General features: G+C 39.9%; 1 protein-coding gene across 3 annotated transcripts in view; it reads left to right on the top strand.

Annotated features, from left to right (window-relative positions):
• Nucleotides 1-20,635, top strand: part of USP25 (ubiquitin specific peptidase 25) — a 96,890-nt gene extending 76,255 nt beyond the window's left edge. Inside the window, exons 18-27 of one of the 3 annotated variants that reach the window (XM_068144444.1) lie at nucleotides 605-744; nucleotides 3,801-3,914; nucleotides 6,101-6,196; nucleotides 9,556-9,734; nucleotides 10,867-10,945; nucleotides 12,895-12,974; nucleotides 17,038-17,161; nucleotides 18,816-19,011; nucleotides 20,005-20,202; nucleotides 20,325-20,635. In XM_068144444.1, coding sequence (XP_068000545.1) covers nucleotides 605-744; nucleotides 3,801-3,914; nucleotides 6,101-6,196; nucleotides 9,556-9,734; nucleotides 10,867-10,945; nucleotides 12,895-12,974; nucleotides 17,038-17,161; nucleotides 18,816-19,011; nucleotides 20,005-20,177 — 1,181 coding nt within the window. In that variant the 3' untranslated portion in view covers nucleotides 20,178-20,202; nucleotides 20,325-20,635. Of the gene's footprint in view, nucleotides 1-604; nucleotides 745-3,800; nucleotides 3,915-6,100; nucleotides 6,197-9,555; nucleotides 9,735-10,866; nucleotides 10,946-12,894; nucleotides 12,975-17,037; nucleotides 17,162-18,815; nucleotides 19,012-20,004 lie in introns of all 3 variants that reach the window. The other 2 variants (XM_068144443.1, XM_068144445.1) reach the window with 2 other exon arrangements.
• Nucleotides 20,636-22,133: the final 1,498 nt, after the last annotated feature.

Genomic DNA, 22,133 nt, shown 5'->3' on the forward strand with positions numbered 1-22,133 from the left:
CTATGACTACAAACTATGGAGCAGTGACTTCATGTGTGTTTTGACTTCACAAACCACTTTGAGACTAGTTCTTTTGCTAGTGATGGAAAGTACTAAATGAATGTTTCATCTGCCAAAATTTGCTTTCATTGGGTGAGGAATATAAGACATTATTTATGCTAATCAGTTTTTTTTGCCCTCAAGTACAGGAGTCCCTGAGATTTCCCTTAAGTCAGAAAAATATACTGTATTGATTATTTTCCAAAGGAAAAACACATCTGGCACTCAAGTGGCTGTAGGCTGTTCCATATATTGGGTCTGTACCCCACAGAAAGTCTAAGCAGAATCTTAACTTTGTTCTCAGTCATCCTCTGTATGATTGATGAACACCTCTCACTCAAGAGCCTTAACAGTCCTTTAGGTTTGTTGTTCCTCATAAAAAATCATGGGTCCAGATGACTTGAGAGACAGACTGGTGTGAAGTTGTGTTTGAATGGTGTGACCTACCCTGCATTTTCTGTGTGGATTACCTTATCTGTGAGGCAGTGATCCAAACAAAACTAATCAATTGAGTATTCATGCTTATGTTAACACACACATTTGTTATCTTATTTCTGTCACAAAGTTCAAGCAGGAGAACCAGAATATTTAGAGCAGCCATCAAGAAGTGGTACTTCAAAGCACTTAAAAGAAGATTCTATACAAGCAATCAATAAAGCTTTAGCTGAACAAGAAGATAGAGGTCCAGAAGCTATAATGGATACGGTGAGGGTATTTTTCAGCTTGCAATACTGCTTTTGCTTTTGTTGTGTAACTACATGGTGTAATAGCTGATAAACAGGAGTACATGTGTGTGAACTTTGAACTGAAAAATCACTGTTTTGTCAAGGGCTGTCCCAACACTAAAGTCCATCCAGAAGATGTGTACTACAGTAGTTGAGTGCAGTAGAAAGAGGACATCTTAATATTTTGTATGTGACTAAAGTACTTGTCACAGTGCATTTTTCCAGTGATAGTTGTATTTGGGCCCACCATCTTTTCAAAATATTGGCTGTTTCCATTTAATTTTGAGGAGTTAACATTTATATTCCATGTAAAAGACTTGAGAAATACTTCTTTACACATCCAGGCTTTCGTCTGAGAAATACAAGATTCTAATTGACTTCCCTTGAAAGACCTAGGGGAGTCAAAGCAGCTTTCAAAACTAAGATCTTTTTCTAGCAGTATTCTGTAGCTTTTTATGCAGATTCACAAGTTGATGGAAGTGTGGAGGGGGGTTGGTGATTCAGAGGCATGTATTAGAATGTGTATAAGAATTAGTGTTGGGTGATTCTGTCTTCAGTTAACACAACATAACAAGAGGAAAAGGGAATTTAACTACTTCATGAGTTAGTAAAACTAATACTGATAAATTTTTCTTTCAGCAAATTTTTCCCCCTGCTTTCCTATCATATATAGATGAATTAACAATGTATTTTCCACAGAAGTAAATGTTTCTAAAGCAATACATGCATCTGTCTTGGAACATAAGGATACAACATATGAAATATACACTGCAGCTTGCTTAGGCACCCTTAGTAACCACTGGAGATGCAGACAATTCAGATCTGTGCAAAATTTGAATCATCCTGCTTGCTTAATTCAGATATGAATCCTCATTAAATAAAAGCAGGCTAGCCCAAAATATCATTGGCCAACAGGAATGTTCTCTTAAAACCTTTGAAAATGTGAGAGTCAACAAGTTGTCTGTCATCTGATACATATTCCATCCTTCTCTCCTGTGGTGTCAGGAGAGCAGAGAAATATGCTTTCTGTGCTAAACTGAAATGAGAGCCAAGGGGAAAACTAATCTAACCCTGGATGAAAAGATGCTCTACAACTAATGGTTTAAGAGACTGCCTATCATAGAATCATAGAATGGTAGGGGTTGGAAGAGACGTCCGTAGATCGATCAGGATCACCTGGGGCACATCCCACAGAAATGCATCCAGATGGGTCTTGAAAGCCTCTCTAGAAGGAGAAAACTTCTCTGGGCAGCCTGTTCCAGTGCTCTGTCACCTTACAGTAAAGAAGTCTTTGCTCCTGTTGGGGCAGAACTTCCTGTGTTCCAGTTTGAATCCACTGCCCCATGTCCTGTCACAGGGTACCACTGAAAAGAGACTAGCATCTTCTTGGCATCCACCCTTCAGATATTTGTAAACATTAATAAGACAGCCCTCTCATAGCCCTCTGCTGGACTTGTTTGAGTATATCCCTATCCCTCTTCAACCAGGGAGCCCAGAACTGGACACAGTACTCCAGGTATCTAACTACTTTTTGTTTCCCAGAACACACAAAAGCTTAAGGAGAGCCAATTTAAAGACAGTTACCTCCAGCTAAAGCATTTGGACTTTCTGGGATCAATGGGCTTCCAGTCCTGATGGGATGCAGAAAGATCTTACAGAATTAATTCTGCAGATGGGGTGTTTTAACTTACATTAGTGACATTTTGCACAGTTATCAAAGTTAGGACTTTATTAGACTGTGGCTGAGAAACCATATGGGGAATATCATGATAGGCTTAGTGAGAGAGATGCAGGTTGTCTTACTCCCAGTATTTTCACTGCATTGTTCTGCAACAAGGTAGATGAATAAACCCAAAGATCTCAAACTTTGCAAACTATTTTGTTTATAAACACATATATTTCAGCTGTTAGAATCTAAAGCAAATTTCTAGCTGATGTTAAAGTAGTCTTTTAATGCTTAGAAGCTGCTCTCTGTATGCCAGGTTTAACTGAGGCAGAATCGTGCTTCCTTCCCAGTGTATTGGCATGCTTTTTGATTGCTATACTTCCATATACATTCTGGCATGCAGGCATATATTCCTTTCCTCCACCTCTTGTTTGTTTGTTTTAGAAGAGGGAAAGCCAACATCAGGATGTGGAACTAACAGAATTGTAGATTAGCCACTACATGATAATTTGAGTCCATTTTCTACCCTTCTGTCCTATTTTCTGCCCTCTGATTGCACAATTTTCCTTTGTATTTATACAGTTCTGGGTGTAAACAGACACTGTGTATTTCTAGAGTACTTGTTAAAAAAATGAGACTGTTGTAATAGTTGCAAAACAAGTGACATGGCACTCTGTCATGGCTTAGATTGGAGTCAAAGTTCATGTTATAATATTACAACCTGGCTATTGTACAATGATAGACCGTAGGAGCTGAGATTTGTCTCCATTGTTGGTTATGACTTATTTTAACACAGCAAGAATTTAAGTGACTAACATAATCTTTCCCTGATTTTTACATCTAATCACTCTTCTAAAAACCCTCAAACTGTTGAATGTAATGCACCTTTAAATATTTTTTCCTATATCTTGATGGCTACAGGCCATCTTTTTTTCCTTTCATAGAGTGTCAGGATATGCTGGTCTTTGCCTTGCTGCCATCCCTCAGTAGGAATTCACCAAATATTTCAGCTACATTCAGCAATGTTTTTGTGAAATGGCGAAAAAAGAAGTGGTTCATAGCTCTATTCTTTAATGACTGTCTTCAGTTTGTAATGGGGTACTAAAGCTGTAAAGGTGGAATTAGACACTGAAGGAGAAATAAAATATTTCTAATAGTTAAGGCTTAATTTTAAAATGCACTGCTTGAAATAAATGCAGGAGCTGTGACTAGGGTATGTGATACTTGTGTTTCCTTTCAGCACTCCAACAGTGCACAGCGTTTCACTTGATCGGCCTCCCCGTTTGCCTCTTCCCGTAATGTCCCTCTGTTTTCTGATTCATTTGTTTCTTTTTCCTCATGCACATACTGATCATGGTTTTCTTCTGCAGAGCTCTGATAATGCCCCAGCTCAACCAGCTCCTAACCAGCGAGTTGTAGAGGTGGCGATTCCCGATGTAGGGACTTTTGTGATTCAGTCAGAGGAGGGGGGTTATGACGATGAGGTACATCTGATTGCAGTTGTGTGCACCGCTCCTCCTCGGTGCTTTCTTGCGCTGCCTGACGAGAGTTTTTGGCATGTTTGCACATTGTGACACCTAACAGATTTCTGCAGAACTAAATGCTTAGCAATTCGTAACCTGAACGATGTCTTTAATTTGCAATGAAATACAAAAGGAAAGCACTGGCTCCTCTTAATTGGGCACGCTTTGCATGGTACCATGTACACTGGAGGTATATTTGTCTTCTTAGCTGTGGAAGTTGAATGATTGTGTTAGGCCAGACAGCCTTTGAAATGCTGCTGATAGACTGGCTTCTACTACGTTGGTTAAAAAGAGACAGGATAATGAGTGATGTTCTTAATGTTTGTGCTTCCTTGTCAGTCCAATAAAGCTAATGTTCAAGTCCAATCCCTTATTTGCCAAGGTTTACCTTTTCAGACTTCAAGGATTAAATTATAAATGGAAAAAACCTGGAACTGATATGGCATATGGAGCTGGCTCTTTCAAAGTTAAAGAAAAAAAACAAATCCCCACATTCTTTTTCCTCCCCAATTTAGACCCAGGGTGGTGCCTGTACCTGGTACTACTTGATAACAGATGAAAGGCCCGTGTTATCCTGAGAGACATTATTTTCCACTGCTCTGTTTTAGCAGCAGAAAGCAACACACCAGGTCACCAAATTGTCCTGCCTTGACATCTGCTTACTCCATGTTTATTTTGTTTGGGGCTAGTGTTGATACAGCCCCTTATTCTCAGGTGTCTGTGTTCTTGGTGGGCTATGGGGAACTTTTGCTTCCCTAGGAGAATGGCTATTTCAGCTCATTCTGCCCTGGAATTGTCATTGCTTGTAAGTGAAAGTATGGGATGGGGTATAAAAAGATTTTATGGACATCAACACACTGAATTTGTCTTCTCACAGACAAGTAGTCTCCTCCTTTAAAGAAATGAGGATTTAGCTTTACCTTATAACTTGAACTTTTTTGTGTGTGTGTGTTTTGGTTGGTTGTTTGGTTCTTGGTTTGGGGGTTTTTTATTCCTTTTTTTTTTCCATGGTTGTTGCTATGCCATCATCTTTCTAGAAGATGAGAACTTTCTTCTATATTTCCCCATTCCTTTTGTAAGCATTTTCACTCTTTCCCCCCTTCTCCCCCCCCCCCCCCCCCCCTTTTTTTTCCACCCCATTTGATATTGTTCTTATGTGTGGCAAACTTTTCCAGAGAGTTTAGGGTTCGTCATCATTTGTTGTGCCAGTTGCTGTGCTGCTTATACCTTGGGCAGAGAGAGTGATGGAGTGTTTGTCTTTGCACCCAGATAACAAAGGGGAAAGGCCTTTCTGAGTAACCTAGATGTATCAAATCGTTTGTATGTAGCTGATCTGAACAGCTATAAGATGTGTGACTGATGTCTGATTTTGTATTAAAATGTCTTGGGTTTGATTTTTAAGATTTTGGGTGGGTTTTTTTAATGTTTCAGAGCCCAATTGCATTTCATAGAATCATAGAATTATAGAATCAATAAGGTTGGAAAAGGTCTCAAAGAGCATCAAGTCCAACCTGTCACCCAAGACCTCATGACTACTAAACCATGGCACCAAGTGCCACGTCCAAACCCCTGTTGAACACTTCCAGGGCTGGTGACTCCACCATCTCCCTGGGCAGCACATTCCAATGTGTGCTATATTTTGATGTAGAAAGATACATAAAATGCAGGCTCTGTGTGTGTGTATATATATATCTATCCATATATATAATATGTATAAAGTGTGACTGGGTGATTTTTCTACTGGAAACTTTGTTTTGTTTGGGGTTTTTAAGGGTGGTCATGAGTGGCACTCATTCAATATGCAGTTTCAGATGGATACTAATGCTGAAAGATGTGTGTTCCTTTCCTGGGAAGTTTTGCCATGTAACTTTTAAATTGTATTTGTACAGATCAATTCTTCTTTTTTTCCTGTTTCTTTTTTTCTTGGTGTAAGCTTCCTTTAATCATATGTTGTTCCAACAAAAACATATACACATGCCATGAGTGATTTGCAGGATATGCACACCACATTTGTATGGAAATGTGCTGTTTCAATGTATGCATGCATTAAGTTGCTTTTTTTATCTTGCATGAGACTATAAGCATATTGAATTTGGTCGATAAATTATTAATCACTCAAAACTTTTACCTTCAATCCCTTGTGGCAGGTCATGCTGACCCCGAACATGCAAGGTATTATCATGGCTATAGGTAAAGCCAGGAATGTTTATGACAGGTGTGGGCCAGAAGCAGGGTTCTTTAAGGTACAACTAACATTTTCAACTTCTCCTCTGACTTCTTGTGTATAGATACCCCTTCTCCCTCTGCCCTTTGATGCATATTAAGTCTATTCCAGCATTTATATGTACTCATCTATGACACCAGTCCTCTATTTTTCCCTTGTGAAGTAGGCAGTGATTTCCCTGTTAATTCAACAGTACACTACCTTGATATCAGCAGCTTTCTGCATTGTAGCTTTCTAAATATAGTAGCATGTATCATGAAACCTAGATGTGTAATCAATAAGAATATGTATTATTTTCCCCCTGCTAGTATCAAAAGCCATATGTTCACTAGACTTTGGGGACATCAGATTTCTCTCTCTGGGACATCAGTGTGCAGTCAGTTGTTTTTTTACTTCCAAGACATGTTCTGATTTTGTGCTTGCTAAAAATGTTTTAGTGAATCTAAATTTCTTCTCTGTAACTGCATGGATATCAATGTTATTTATTTATGCAGAGTTTTATTGCAGGGAATTTAGACATGAGGCTTTTTGTGGCTTTTTTTTTTCTTCTCCTCAGAGTGATACCAGATTTTAAAATGTGTTAGTTGCCTCAAATGTCTGAGCATTTTTAGCTTGTGATCTTCTGAATTTTGAGGGTGTTAGAAACAGGATTACTTTAATGTCATGTAAAATCCTGTGAAATGTGATCGGGAGAGGGGGAATAATCTTGCAAAGCAGCAGTCTGTTTTCGTTGTAACTGTTGCGGCTTAGTTGCACTCGAAGAAATTGTCAAAATAATTGAAAAACCCCAACAAACAAACAAAAAAAACCCACAAAGAAGGAAAATAAACAAACCCCCACTACCAACAAAAGTTCTCCGAGGCCCTTGAAAGGGACCAGAAATCTCACAGGTTTGTCATTCAGTGTGTTTGTATGGGGTTTTGTAATGGATACTCAGAGAAGGTTATGACCTTGTTGGCACTCGTTGGCAGAGCTGTTGCTGTTAACCCTGCCTCCCTCAGCGAATGGAGAAACATCTGCCATAGCTGCTGTTCAGTGACATGGATTTTGTTTGAGATTCAGTCCTGGGTTGTTACTGTTTTTTTAAACAGGAAAGGTGTTTTGATCATTTTGAAACAGAAACGCAGCACAAAATAACGCGTTCAGCATTTCGGAGCTACCGAAACAAAGCTGAGGTGAAACGTTGAATGTTTAAACATTGCCACTTCATGGGGGACAATTTGTCTTGGAGAGAGAATGTTCTAATACTAATCTAGAGCTTAGAGTAGAGAGGTAGCCTTACTCGTTTCTTGATGAATAATGTTTGTAGTGGTGTAGAAGAGGTGCAGCATGCTTTGTTTTTTGATTAATACATTAGTATGAACATATTATATGAACATATATTGAAGTGCATCGGATGAAATCTCATGTTACAAACTTACAGTAATAGCTTCTGTGATAATTTTTAATACTATTCTATTCTGGTTTTCTTCATCTGCTTGCTTTGTGTAGAATTCATGTTTACAGGAAATAGTGGGGGTTTTGCTATGCTGTCTTTATTTTTGTGTAACCCAGGTGGAAACATTTGACAGAGACATTGTTACTGCCAAGCTTTCATTTCCCCTTCAGATGTCAGGCTTGAGATGTGACTAATACAGATCCATTAAGATATTTCTTGATCAATGACCTTTTCCAATCATTGTTCTTTAGAAATAGCAGTAAGTTTCTTGCAGAATATTATCCTTAAGAGCTTCATATAACATTAAGAAGATGAAAGCATCTAATTTTTTTTCCTCCTGCCCCATTTTGCTGTGTTTTCTGTAAAGAAATAGCACTATTTTCCCATTGTACATAGCATTTCCAAATCTGTACTATACCATTTTGTTTAAATATGCATATAAAAAACCCCAGAATTTGTATTGATTTTTTTCCCCTACTTACTTTCTGAAAAGTGAAATGGCTAACAGCAATTGGTTTTTGTTTTGGCCTACCCTGATAAACTGGGTTTAATTGCTTAGTTATTCATGTTAGTTTTCTAATGTAAGATAGTAGAAGCTCTCTGTGACTTCAGGTATTTATAATCTGTTCACCCAAACTTTCTTATTAATGGTAATGCATAAGGTTAGTATTTTAAAATGTTATGGCAGACCATTCTCTTGGTTTGAAGTTCTCCACATCCTTGGCGTTTAAGCCTGTACAAATAAGCCACGTGTTTACTCCTGCAACAAAATGTGTGTTGGTAGAGAATGGGAAGCCAAATTCCTGGTAGTTAAATGTCAAGACATTACCTGCTGCTGCCAGGTATTTCAACACAAAGGGATTTGAAATACTGAATATTTTTCTGTCTGCTTTGGAGCTTTACTTTACATAGAATATTATGTAGAATTACACAGAATATTACATAGAATAAACCAGGTTGGAAGAGACCTTCAAGATCATCGTGTCCAACCCATCAACCAATCCAACCCACCCAAACAACTAAACCATGGCACCAAGCTTTGTGCATATCTTATATTGAAACACTGCTCTTGTGAAGCTACTGTCTTAAGTCACTTGTTTCTAGCTGACATCTAGTGTTAGCAAACCATCTCATCACCTCCCTATTTTGAGAGATCAGTTATGGAATGTAATGACATTTGTCACAATCTTTCTAATTATTTTCTTGTTACTCTTGTTTCTGCTGTTTAGTTTCAGTGAATAAAATGTAATGAACATAACAGATGATGTTCATTAAAAATCTAATGTGCTGTCAGAGCTGGAAGAGTAAATGCTGCTGATGACCTCTAAACTCTCTCTAAAATATTCAATGAGAATTTTGTCCTGCCCTGTAGGAGGCTAATACTGTTCATAATGAAGAATTATGTTCTTTAGGAATCCTGCAATTTGATTTTTGTTGAAAGATGCTTTCTGTTCCCCTTTTAGTGTCTCCAAAATCATATACACTCAGTAAAATTTCTGTAGACTTTCATTTATTCATATGGTTGCATTTTAACTGTGTATTAGAGGTGCAATTTTTAACTCACAAAATGTTAGAAGATTCTTTAAAGCGTCTCAAATCTTACACTGATTTTCAGCTGTAAATGCTTGAAGAAGCCTTTCCAGGGACTGGATAAACCTCTTAGGAAGATGTAGCATAGGATGGGAAGAGATTTTGAAACAAAGGTGTACCTGGGATTTTGGCAGGCTTAGTTAGGGAGACACAGCAACAACTTTACCATTTGTCTGGAGGGGGAGGAGAGTGTGCTTTTGTTGGGTGGTCAGAAGGGTGGAGCATCAAACTGTAATTAAAAACAAATAATCATTTTTTATGTAAAAGGCCATGAGACATGAATTATCCTGTCTGTGACATGTAGGAATTAAAAGCCTGAAAGAATAATGCATGTTTTTAAAATTCTTTAGGCAATTAAATTGGAATACACACGTTTGCTGAAATTAGCCCAGGAAGATCCGCCTCCTGAATGTGACTACCGCTTGCGTCATGCAATTGTTTACTTCATCCAAAATCAAGCACCAAAGAAGATAATTGAAAGAACATTACTGGAGCAGTTTGGAGATCACAACCTTAGCTTTGATGAAAGGTAAAAAGATCTGTCTGTCTCATTTTATTGCGCTCATGAGCGTTCTCTGTGGTGTGGAGATGTCCAAATGTATTCAGATAGTGCATGTAATAGAGGGAAGGCTATTATCTTTGTTTGGCTTTGCCTTCTAGTCAATAGCTTGTGTGTACCTTTTGTAAAAAGTATAATCTTTATAAGAATATCTATAAAAAGAACAAAAAAGAAGTTGGATTTCCATTGACATGAAACAAGGTCAAATCACCATCACTGGAGGTGTTTAGGAAGAGACTGGATGGGGTGCTTGGTGCCATGGTTTAGTTGATTTGATAGTGTTGGGTAGTAGGTTGGACTTGATGATCTCAAAGGTCTCTTCCAACCTGGTTCATTCCATGCCATGCCATGCCATGCCATGCCATGCCATGCCATGCCATGCCATGCCATGCCATTCCATTTCCATGCCATTCCATTCCATTCCATTCCATTCCATTCCATTCCATTCCATTCCATTCCATTCCATCCCTTTCCTTTCCTTTCCTTTCCATTCCATTCCATTCCATTCCATCCCATTCCATCCCATCCCATCCCATCCCATCCCATCCCATCCCATCCCATCCCATCCCACATTGATTTCTGCATCTTTGTTCAAAACCCTGTGTAAGGCTGTGTAATTTTCATTTCTTCACCACCCTGAAAGTCAGCAGCAGACAGCATAGACTTGCAAGCTAGATGGGTAACTTAATTGAAAGCAAGACAGCGTCTCTTTTCCAATCAATAATCCATATATTTACTTATGCATATAAATACATACATAGAAAAGTAGAGAACATTAGTCTGATTTCTGTGTAGTGAATAAACCTCTCATGTTTCTTTTGCAAAGTAAATAGTGGGGAATCTCAAGCCATCTGAACTTTAAGGCTGAGTCATGTGGCAATTTAGCAAGATAAACCAAGAAGTAATTCTTTAATAGCAGAGTGCTCCATCACATGTACTTCAAAAATATGCCCTTTCCTACTGATTGTAATGAAAAGCATATTTTCCACAGCATTTTGATACTGTTTTGCATAAGGCTGTAGCTTATACTGCTTGAGGCTGCTTTGTGTCACCTTTGTGATTTTCTAATAGTATTCCACGATTCCTTGTTGCTTTTTGTAAGGTGCCGTAACATCATGAAGGTTGCTCAAGCTAAACTTGAAATGATAAAGCCAGATGAAGTAAACATGGAGGAATATGAGGTCAGTACCTTTTATGCTTTAAATGAAATTATAATGTGAAACAGTTATCAGTAAGATAAATTTTGTCCTTTCAAATTTGTTCTTGCCTTACACCGAGAAGTTAAAACTGGTTGCTGAAGGACAATTTACTTGTAGAAAAGCTGCTCTGGTCAGTTGATCTAAAGCTGCTTTTTTTCCCCACATCTGTAATTCCAGTGACCTGAGCTATAAATAAATGTGAAGTTTGGGTCTCTACATACTGCTTAACATGTCTCAATGTCTCTAGCAGTGTTCCCTATCTTATTGCCATATAAGCCAACTGGCATTCTCTGTCTAAAACAGCTAACAGTGAAGGAATGAGTGTGGTCTAAGCCCAGCCTTACGCATCTGGAAGACTGGGTCACAGGCATATTTTCTGCTTTTCCTCCAGCTATCTTTGCAGCCACTCTTACTCACTTACTGCACCAGATTTTGTTGTTTACCAAAATCATACATAACTAGTTTATGCACTTTATTTTTCCTCCCCTATATAGGAAAAACTAGGAAAGGGGGGGGGGGGGGGGGGGGGGGGGGGGGGGGGGGAAGAGCTAATCTTAGACATTAAATAATTATCACTAGTATTTGTCAAAATAATTAATCTCCTTTTTAAAGTTGAGTCTGTAGCTGGTTTAGCATTGATTCAAGTTATGCTTAATACTGTTCATTAAGGCCTTTCTACAGTGAATATTTATGCCCTAGCCACATTGCAGTGCACCACTTAATACCTATTAGGTCCAAACACCTTTTTCAGGAGGACTTTGGGAATAATCTTTCTTTCAACAAACCCACTGAAAAATATGACTTGTCATTTCTTATTACCTGATTCAAGACCTGCGGTAGATGTTACCACGTTACAGTGTGTCCTCCCTAATCTGTGAGGGAAAGGCCTTGCATAGTGGGGTTTCTGGTGCAAAGCTGTGCAAGGCTCAGTATTTTACCATTCTATGAATGGCATTGCACAGGTAGAATAAATATTTCTGGCCTTAGTTTTAAGAGTGGGGGAGGGGAGGTGTCTTCTATTCCCCTGCAGATGTATGCCACTTTTGTAGCTCCTGAGCTAGATGGTTGGTTGGTTTCACTAAAGATTGTCAGTGTTTGTCCTATGTAGTGAGTTTCAGCTGTAAATGCTTGAAGAAGCCTTTGCAGGGACTGGATAAACCTCTTAGGAAGACATAGCGTGGGATGGGAACAGATTTTGAAGCAAAGGTCTACCTGGGATTTTCCCAGGCACTTCTAGTACTCTATGTGCTCAATCTGTAAGAGGCTATGTATTACAGTGTGCTGTCCTCTATTTTATCTTTAATGAGCAATTGAAATTTGGGTACTAATCCCCTGCAGTAAAAGCACCCTTCTCACTTGGAGCATTTACCTAAAAAGTGTACCAGTAGCTGCTTTGTATAAATGGTGATGCAGTAAGATAAATCTGCTGCTCCAGTACAGACATCTCTACAGTCTGATTTGCATTTGAGTTGTTCCTTTGCACATAAAGAATTCAGGCTTCTCCTATGTCATTCTTATACTGAAAGGTAAGCTTAACATTTAGTGTATGAAAAAGCTTTCTAACACTTCCTGAGTCAATAGCTGAGTGTAACGTTGGAAAGAAGAAAAAGGCTATTAGCTTCTCAACTATTTCTGAGAAGACAAAGATCTTAAACAATTTTGGCTGTGGTTCTCTGAAGATGCTTTGTGTCCCTTTCAAATGGTAATAGTCTGTTAAAATAATCTCATCTAGAAATGATTTAGTACTTTATATTGAGGGAGGGTGGATTCATGTGGAGTTTATCCACATGCAAGCTTACTAGGGATCCTTAACACTTAGGACACTTAGGAGCACTCAGCACTAAGTGTGTAAAAGTATTAATAATTAATAAAAAGATTAGGATTGTGTTTCATGTTTGTGAATTACATTGTGTACCCTTTCTTATATGCAGAGATGGCATCAAGACTATAAAAATTTCAGGGAAACAACCATGTTTCTCATGGTAGGATTGGAGTTTTTCCAAAAAAAGAGGTAAGTGGTAGTGTAGACCTCAAATGTAGTGGAGTGATTGGAAGGCAAAATGTAATATTGATAAGTAAGGCTGGGTTTTAAATTAAGAATTGTTTACTGTGTTCTTAATTTTAGTTAAATATTTATTCAGTCCATTAATGTTTTCAGTCTTGCATCTACCTTCAAGTTTCCCCTCAACTTCCTATTAATCTCCACTTCCAATCTCCTACCAAGCCATGGACTCTTCTCAGAGCACTGTCCACATGCACGCATGTTCCTCTACCTTTCCCAATCATAAGTGCTCTGGGTCTCCCCTCAGCCATAAAAATCTTTCCTCTCTGCCACCGTAAGTGCACATATACTTAGTTGCTTTCATCAGCAATTGCCATTAGTCATGCCCCCATCTTGACTGGTTTTAATTGGGTCTCATACAGGAGCAAAGTTTTGCCTTCTGTGTTTGTCAGAGCCAGTTTCACCTGTGATGGGCTTTAAAGGTCAGGAAAGAAAAGAACATGTTTGAGGAAAACTTATTATGCCTAATTACCATAGGCATAACTGATTCTTCTTAGCTCCACGAGGCAGTGGTGATTCATTCTCTTCTCTTTTTCAACTATCAGGAATTGTGGCTGTATAAAATTGGTGACTTTTAGGTACTGAATGCATTACAGCTACTTTTATTTTCTCCCTCAAATTTGCATGTGCATCAAGGGTGGTGATTACAGTATCAGTGCCTCTAAACATCCTGTAGATGAGTCTTTGAAACAGAGCTGTTCCAAATTACCTTTTCCTCCCATTCCCAGACAAAGGAATGAAATAATTAGCTGCAGACTATCCAGTGGCTGACATGTGTGGTGTGAAAATGAAGCTTTTTGTATCAAATGATACAAATTCTGGATTGTGAAAACAGTTATGTGGTCAATCCCTGCTTTTTCCTGTATAACTAAGGAAGGAAATTATAGTGGGAATCAATTTTACTCTTGTAATGTCTGTATGTTGTGTAGTAAATTGCTTCTTATTTCTCTCTCTTTTTCTGTATGGTTCCACAAAACAAAGGCCCCAAATAAAATATGAAAATTGATTGTAGAAGGCGCTGCCTTGTCTTTGTGACAAGCTGTGTCTTTTGTATAACAGCTAACACAATGAGCCCATAGTCTTGGTTTGTCTTCTGGTTGCTACCATGTAACAAATAGTGCATTCATCAATACTCTAAATTGCAGTATACCACTTGGTCAGTATGTACATAGGCTTAACCAGCTTATGTGCAAATGTTGGTCAGAAGATTAGCTGGCTTCTTTGCAAAAGAAACACTCTGGCATTGTTCAATCCATTTAGGAGGCAAAAATGTCATGGACTTTTTTTCACTAGTCCATCTCTTATAATCTATTCTGATGATGCCAGGGGAGAGAAGGGAAGGAAGCACAGGTGTCTCTTCTGTACTGAATAGCATTTTTGGTGTAGTTTTCCATTAGTTTGCAGAGTTAGAGTGAGTCATTTGTTACCAGATATACCTTTAATTCAGGAAACAAGCTTATAATGACCAGACTTAACTGGTCAGAAGTAAAAATTACAGTATGTTTAGACTTGTCTGACACCTAAGGAAGTATAGCATTTGCTCCAGTTGGCAAGAAAAGCAGTTTCATAAATGGTTCTAGAGGTACTTAATACAATGACAGTCAAGACTAGAGTGCTTTGAGTTGGGGATCTGGGATGACCTGCTCCTAAGGCATCTACTGCAATTATGCACCCATGTTTCAGCTGCATGTTCCCAAAAGGCTGAGCTAATTATTGAGTTTAACATCTTGTATGCTCCTGAGGGCAGTACCCTTATTCTGAAAATGAGACTAAGTTATGATACTCTTCCAATTCCCTTATAACACAGAAATCATAAAAAGGTAGCTTCAAAAACATTTGTGAAAACATAGACTTTCATGATTGAAATATGACCTTCATTAGCAGGATGGGTTTGAGGCTTTTAAAAGAAACTATCTCCTTCACTTGGTTAACTTTTCTTAGTTTTAGTCTTGATTTTAGACCCCTATAGCCAAAACTCAGCCTTTATCCAGGTGGTCTCTGATTTCCTTAAGTAATTGCATTGTGTTGAACAGACACAGAATTAACATTAAAGAAGCAGGTTGGTTTATCTTTTTCATGCCTACTTTCAGTGTTCACTCATAGTCCCTTGTGGTGGTTGGCAAGGCCCTCTTTCTTTTTTCTTGAACATATCTCCTATGAAGACAGAACTGTGATGGTTTAGTCTTGAGAAGGCTGAGAAGAGATCTTAACATCTATAAATATCTGAGCCATGGGTGTCAAGATGAAGGTGCCAGTCTTCTTTCAGTGGTGCTCAGTGATAGAAACAATGGGTACAAGCTAGAACATGAGGAGACACTTCCTTACAGTGAGGGTTACAGAGCACTGGAACAGGCTGCCCGGAGAGGTTGTGAAGTTTCCTTCTCTGGAGACTTTCAAAACCTGCCTGGATGTGTTTGTGTGGCCTGCCCTAGGTGATCCTCCTTTGTCAGGGGGACCAGACTTGATGATCTCTGGAGGTCCTTTCCAACTCCTAGCATTCTGTGATTCTGTGACTCGCTGCAGACGGAGAATTAAAAGGTTTTGCAAGCATATTTCCTCTGACTGTACCATAGAGTAGGAACCTGCAAAGGGTAAGATGAACACAGGGAGCTAATGAACCTCAGCAAGAATTTTACCTGCAGCTCACTCTTGTGGTGGCAACTGGAAAGTGAACGCACTGTAGAACTTAACAGTTACTTCAAAGTTTCTTGGAAACCCAGCAGAGTTTTTTACTTTTGACTGAAATGCCTCTTTCAAAGCAGTGCTAAAATTGAGGCATTCCATGCTTTCTGCATCTTTTCCAAAGTGTATACCTAGTAAGCTCCATAATTCTGTGAGCAGCATCAGTGATTTTAGGCTTAGGCTTCCTAGGCTGGAGCTTATATACACTTAAGGTGTGAGAAGACAGAATCTGTTAGCTAATTTACACTGTAGCTTTACTCTGCAGACACTTGAGATATATAAGGACTCTGAGCTTGGATGTACAATAATGATTTTAAATAGCTGGTTGTTTGTGTTGGTGGTCAGTAGTGCAAAGGTTTTTCATGGGTAGAAGAAATGTGCTTTGGAGGAGCATTACTTTTCATAAAAGCATAGCTTTGGATTTTGAGACCAAAAAAATTGGACAACAATGACTGTACTTAAATTTCCATAAGCAACAAGTATTTAGGATTGCAAGAAGCTATGAGTAGATTTCATGGTGGAAGAAACAGCTTCATGGTAGATTCTGAATTGCGGTGTTGGGGTTCATCTTGTTCTAAACAGGACTATTAGAAGGTAAAGCTTTAAGGAACCATTGCTATTTCAAGTAGCCTTCTCCCATCTTTTTATGTTGTCTGTTAAGGCTTGAGTTTGTCTGCTTTGGAATATTCTGACATTTATTTTTAAGATGTGCTTTCTGTGTGCTCATGCAGTTTTTAGCAGCTTGATGGTTTGGTTTTGGTAGTTTAAACTTTAACAATGACTTCCTGTAGTCATTTGTAATCAGTGAGTGCACTGTTCCTCTAACTACTCCATTAGGAAACCTCTCTTCCTAGATTTTTATTTATTTGTTTGTTTATTTATTAGCTTAAATAACAATGAGATTTCTAACTGGGTTTAGGGTAGCTGCTTTCAGTGGCTGTCTGTCATAACTATGTTTCTCTAAGTCAGAGAATAAAAATACATACCCAAGGCTAATCCAAAGCTCTTTTGGAGTGAGCGAGGTGATACCCATTCAGTGAGCTTTGGATCAGACTCCATGTGGAAGTGATCTCACCTGATAATAAAAGAAATTATTCCAATGTGCATCAAAGACAAACTGATGTGCTAGAACAGATAAAAAGAAAAAGCCAACAACAAAACCACCCAAACCAACCAACCAAAACCCCCAAACATTTTGAAGGGATTGGTGGGGAGGAATGGACTTACAGTCAAAGCAGTAAGTACCTATCCTTTGGAGAGGGCAGTAGTTAACCTTGAAACAGGTGGTACCTGGGTGTTGCAATCTAATGCTTTTATTTCTTTACTTCAGCTATATGGAAGCCTTGCTCTACCTAATCTATGCTTACCAGAATAACAAAGAACTCTTGTCCAAAGGCCCATACAGGGGGCACGATGAAGAGCTGATATCTCACTACAGACGAGAATGTTTGCTAGTAAGTGAAGGGTGAAGTATGTTTCCAAAAGTTGAACTTGCTGCATAGCTTTAACCAAATTAGTAAGTAGTAGTAAATTAGTAAGTAATATCTTTATCAATAATCTGGATGAGGGGATTGAGTCCATCATCAGTAAGTTTGCAGATGGTACCAAGCTGGGGGCAGGCGTTCATAAGTTACAGGATAGGATAGCTCTGCAGAGGGACCTTGCCAGGCTGGACAGATGGGCAGAGTCCAAGGGCATGAGATTGAACACATCTAAGTGCCAGGTTTTACACATTGGCTACAATAACCCCATGCAGTGGTACAGGCTGGGGTCAGAGTGGCTGGAGAGCAGCCAGGCAGAAAGGGACCTGGGGGTACTGGTCGATAGCAAGCTGAACATGAGGCAGCAGTGTGCCCAGGTGGCCAAGAAGGCCAATGGCATCCTGGCCTGTATCAGGCATGGTGTGGCCAGCAGGAGCAGGGAAGTTGTTCTGCCCCTGTACACTGCACTGGTTAGGCCACACCTTGAGTCCTGCATCCAGTTCTGGGCCTCTCCATTTAGGAAAGATGTTGAGTTGCTGGAAGGTGTCCAGAGAAGGGCAACAAAGCTGGGTAGGGGTTTGGAGCACAGCCCTGTGAGGAGAGGCTGAGGGAGCTGGGGTTACTTAACCTGGAGAAGAGGAGGCTCAGGGGAGACCTTCTTGCTGTCTACAGCTACCTGAAGGGAGGTTGTAGCCAGGTGGGGGTTGGTCTCTTATCCCAGGCAACCTGTGACAGAGCAAGAGGACACAGTCTCAAGTTGTGCTGGGGAGGTTTAGGCTGGATGTTAGGAAGAAATTCTTCATAGAGAGAGCTGTTAGCCATTGCAATGTGCTGCCCAGGGAGGTGGTGGAATCACCATCACTGGAGGTGTTTAAAAAGGGACTGGATGGGGCATTTGATGCCATGGTTTAGTTGATTAGATAGTGTTGGGTGATAGGTTGGACTCGATGATCTCAAAGGTCTTTTCCAACCTGGTTAATTCTATTATATTCCATTCTATTCTATTCTAAGTGTTGTCGCTATATAAAACAGTGCCACAACCAGCAAAAAACTCCTTTCATTTCTCAAGTTCATACTTAGAATTGTGTAAGGAAAAGAAGAAAAGGGCAAAAACTGAGAGGCAAAGCATTATTCCAGTTTTTTGGAATAATCAATTATCTGTATTATTTTAAATACTGTGTTCATGTCCATAATTTCTGGGCCAGGTAGGAACAAGTCAGTCTGGTGATCAGACTCACCCTGTTGCCACAGTTTGGGGGGGAAACAAATGCTGGAAAAGGCATCATCAGGAAAGAAAGGAAGTTTTTCCTTGATTATGTCACTTAGCAACAGTGAGAAAACTAAAGCAGATGACAGGACCTCAGTCATTAAAAAGCAGAAGAGGAGAGCTACAAAGGTTGAGTTGGCAGGTATCACATGAAGTGTCTTGAGGGGTAGCACAAGTCCAAATGGTTTGCTAGAGTGTATGGATCACTGATGGAAATGTTAAAGTGCAAATGTGGCTAATGCAAATTACTAAGTAGCTTTGTAGTAAGTCTGTGCTTTAAAACAAAGAGAAACTGATGCATGGTGGAATGTGAAATGCTGTGTACTTAAAGGTTTTCCTTTCTTGTGGTGGTTCATGAAGAAACTAAATGAACATGCTGCAGCACTGTTTGAATCAGGAGATGATCAGGAAGTAAATAATGGCCTGATCATTATGAATGAGCTTATTGTCCCGTGTTTGCCATTGCTGCTGGTGGATGAAATGGAAGAAAAAGATATTGTCGCTGTGGAAGATATGAGAAACCGTTGGTGTTCCTATCTTGGACAAGAAATGGAACGTAAGTCATTTATTCATTAAGGTAAAAGGCCCTTGCAGACCTTTCCTATAGCTGTGGTGTTTTCAGTGCCTTGAACTCAGTCTTACATCTTTTGTGCCTTGCCTGGTGTCTTTTGAGTTGCCCTGACTTCTGAACATTCTCATGCACATTTAAATAAAGAGCTTTTCCCTGTGTTGCACTGGGGGGTTAAGCCTTAAAGGGAACATGCTTTCCAGATGGAAAAATGTTTGTGTTATTACACCACCTGAAGGGGCATTTGTATTAACATCTTACAAGTAATTGGTATACCCTAGCTCTTGCTGGCAGACCCGAAGAAAGTGGATTGTTCCCAGAGAAACTTCCTCCTCTTCCCACCCCTCAATTAGAAATTAAAAAAACAAAGGCAGTGCTGGACAGAAAAAGGCAAACTTGCTCATGCAGACACAAGGCCACACCTTGAGTCTTGTGTCCAGTTCTGGGCCCCTCAGTTTAGGAAAGATGTTGAGTTGCTGGAGCGTGTCCAGAGAAGGGCAACAAGGCTGGTGAGGGGTTTGGAGCACAGCCCTGTGAGGAGAGGCTGAGGGAGCTGGGGTTGCTTAGCCTAGAGAAGAGGAGGCTCAGAGGAGACCTTATTGCTGTCTACAACTACCTGAAGGGAGGTTGTAGCCAGGTGGGGGTTGGTCTCTTCTCCCAGGCAACCAGCACCAGAACAAGAGGACACAGTCTCAAGCTGCACCAGGGGAGGTTTAGGCTGAATGTTAGGAATAAGTTCTTCATAGAAAGTGTGATTAGCCATTGGTATAGGCTGCCCAGGGAGGTGGTGGAGTCACCATCACTGGAAGTGTTTAAAAAGGGACTGGATAAGGCACTTGGGTGCCATGGTTTAGTTGATCAGATGGTGTTGGGTGATAGGTTGGACTCGGATGATCTCGAAGGTCTTTTCCAACCTGCTTAATTCCATTCTATTCTATTCTAAGTGCTTATGTTTGGTTTTTTTTCTTGTTTTATTTGCAGCTAACTTGCAAGAAAAGCTGACAGATTTCCTGCCAAAACTGCTAGATTGTTCTACAGAGATCAAAGGTTTCAATGACCCGCCAAAGTTACCCTCCTACTCCACACATGAACTGTGTGAAAGATACGCCCGAATCATGTTGTCTCTCAGTCGAACTCCAGCCGACGGAAGATAAATTCTGCAACCTTCCTGAGCACATTGTATAAACTTTTTTAGTTCTTAAACCTTGCCTTCCTGTCACAGGGTTTGCTTGTTGCTGCTATAGTTTTTAACTTTTTTTTTTCTTTTCTTTTTTTTTTTTCATTTCAATAACTGCAAAAAGAGAGAAATGACTTGTCCCAACCTTAGCCAGACTGCAAACACAGCTGAGAATCGCATGGCGCTCAGTCGTTTCCACCCGAATCGATGCAACATGCAAGTCTGATCGATCATTATGGCAAAACTGCTTTTTTTTTTTGGCCACTTCTCTGTTACAGTATTACTTTGCTTTTCTCTTAAGATCCTCTACTTTCTCAACAGCTGCCTGGATCATTTTGTGACTGCAAACTACTTTTAAGTGTCCAGTGCTGTGTAAATACATGGTACTTGGTAGCTTGTAAATGAAATGAAAGAATAAAGTTTTATTTATGGCTACTTCTGTGTTTGCAAGCAGATACCTTGTATAGTAGTGTAAAATACGGGTATTTTTAGAAGAGATACAGCCTATTGAGGAGTTACTCCATTTTTTTAGACGAGGTTCTTCAGGATTTATGGCCACTTCAGTTACAGGTAGTCGGAGATTACTGTATGTGAATATGTTGAAAAGCTGTCAAAAGTATTATACACTATGGGGTTTGGTTTTTTTTTTGTATCTGATCTGTATGATACTGCACCTGAACACTTTTATGTATGTGTGTGTGGCTGTGCCAGGTCTTCTCTGATAGTAGGGACTGGCTTCTGAAGCAAAACAATAATGGCACCTTCCTTCTATTCTTAGGGGGGAAAAAAAATAGGGAGGGCGGGGGGGGGCGGGGATTATTTTGAGTAGAAATATATTACATCCTCAGAGCCAAATTTCTAGAAACTGGTTGAAGCAGAGGAAATAAAGGTTTTGAAAAACTGGGGATTTGTCAAGCTTAAGAATTAATCAATTTTTTTTTTTTTTAAAAAAAAAATGGGTATTTTAGTCATGTAATTGACCAGAAATAAAACCTTCTGTTAATTCCTACCTTGAAATGAGTTCCTGCTGTCGCAACAAACTATCTCAGAAATCATTTGTCCGTCCTCATGGAACTCCTATTGGAAGCGAAAGGAAAAAAAGATCCATAGGACTTGTTTTGTAGCACTGAAACACTGTCTGGTTTTAATGAAAAGAAGTCATTATTTTGTGGGAAAAAAAAGCAATTTAATGCACCCTTAGGTACTCCTGTTACCTGGCACTACTTTGATTCCAACTTTACAGAGAGCATTTTGTGTTCAAAGAGTAAAAGATGTGAATATTTGTTTGTATGGTTTTATTGGAGCGTCCCTCACCCCTTCATTTCAGGCTTTCAAGTGGTGTTTCACAGTATCACAGTATCACTTAGGTTGGAAAGGACCTTGAGGATCATCGAGTCCAACCTATCAACACAGACCCCATGACTAGACCATGGCACCAAGTGCCACGTCCAATCTCCCCCTGAACGCCTCCAGGGTCGATGACTCAACCACCTCCCTGGGCAACCCGATCCAATGACGAATGACTCGCTCAGTGAAGAACTTCCTCCTCACCTCGAGTCTAAACCTCCCCTGGCACAGCTTGAGACTGTGTCCCCTTGTTCTGGTGCTGGTTGCCTGGGAGAAGAGGCCAACCCCTTCCTGGCTACAACCACCCTTCAGGTAGTTGTAGAGGGCAATAAGGTCACCCCTGAGCCTCCTCTTCTCCAGGCTAAACAATCCCAGCTCCCTCAGCCTCTCCTCATAGGGCTTGTGTTCAAGGCCTCTCCTCAGCCTTGTTGCCCTTCTCTGGACACGCTCAAGTGTTTCGATGTCCTTCTTAAAGTGAGGGGCCCAGAACTGGACACAGGACTCAAGGTGCGGCCTAACCAAAGCAGAGTACAGGGGCACTATGACCTCCCTGCTCCTGCTGGCCACACTATTCCTAATGCAGGCC

The sequence above is a fragment of the Melanerpes formicivorus genome, unplaced genomic scaffold (genome assembly GCF_026170545.1).
Source record: "Melanerpes formicivorus ecotype bairdi unplaced genomic scaffold, bMelFor1.0.p_v2 SCAF_11, whole genome shotgun sequence".
In the NCBI taxonomy this organism is placed as follows: Eukaryota; Metazoa; Chordata; class Aves; order Piciformes; family Picidae; genus Melanerpes; species Melanerpes formicivorus.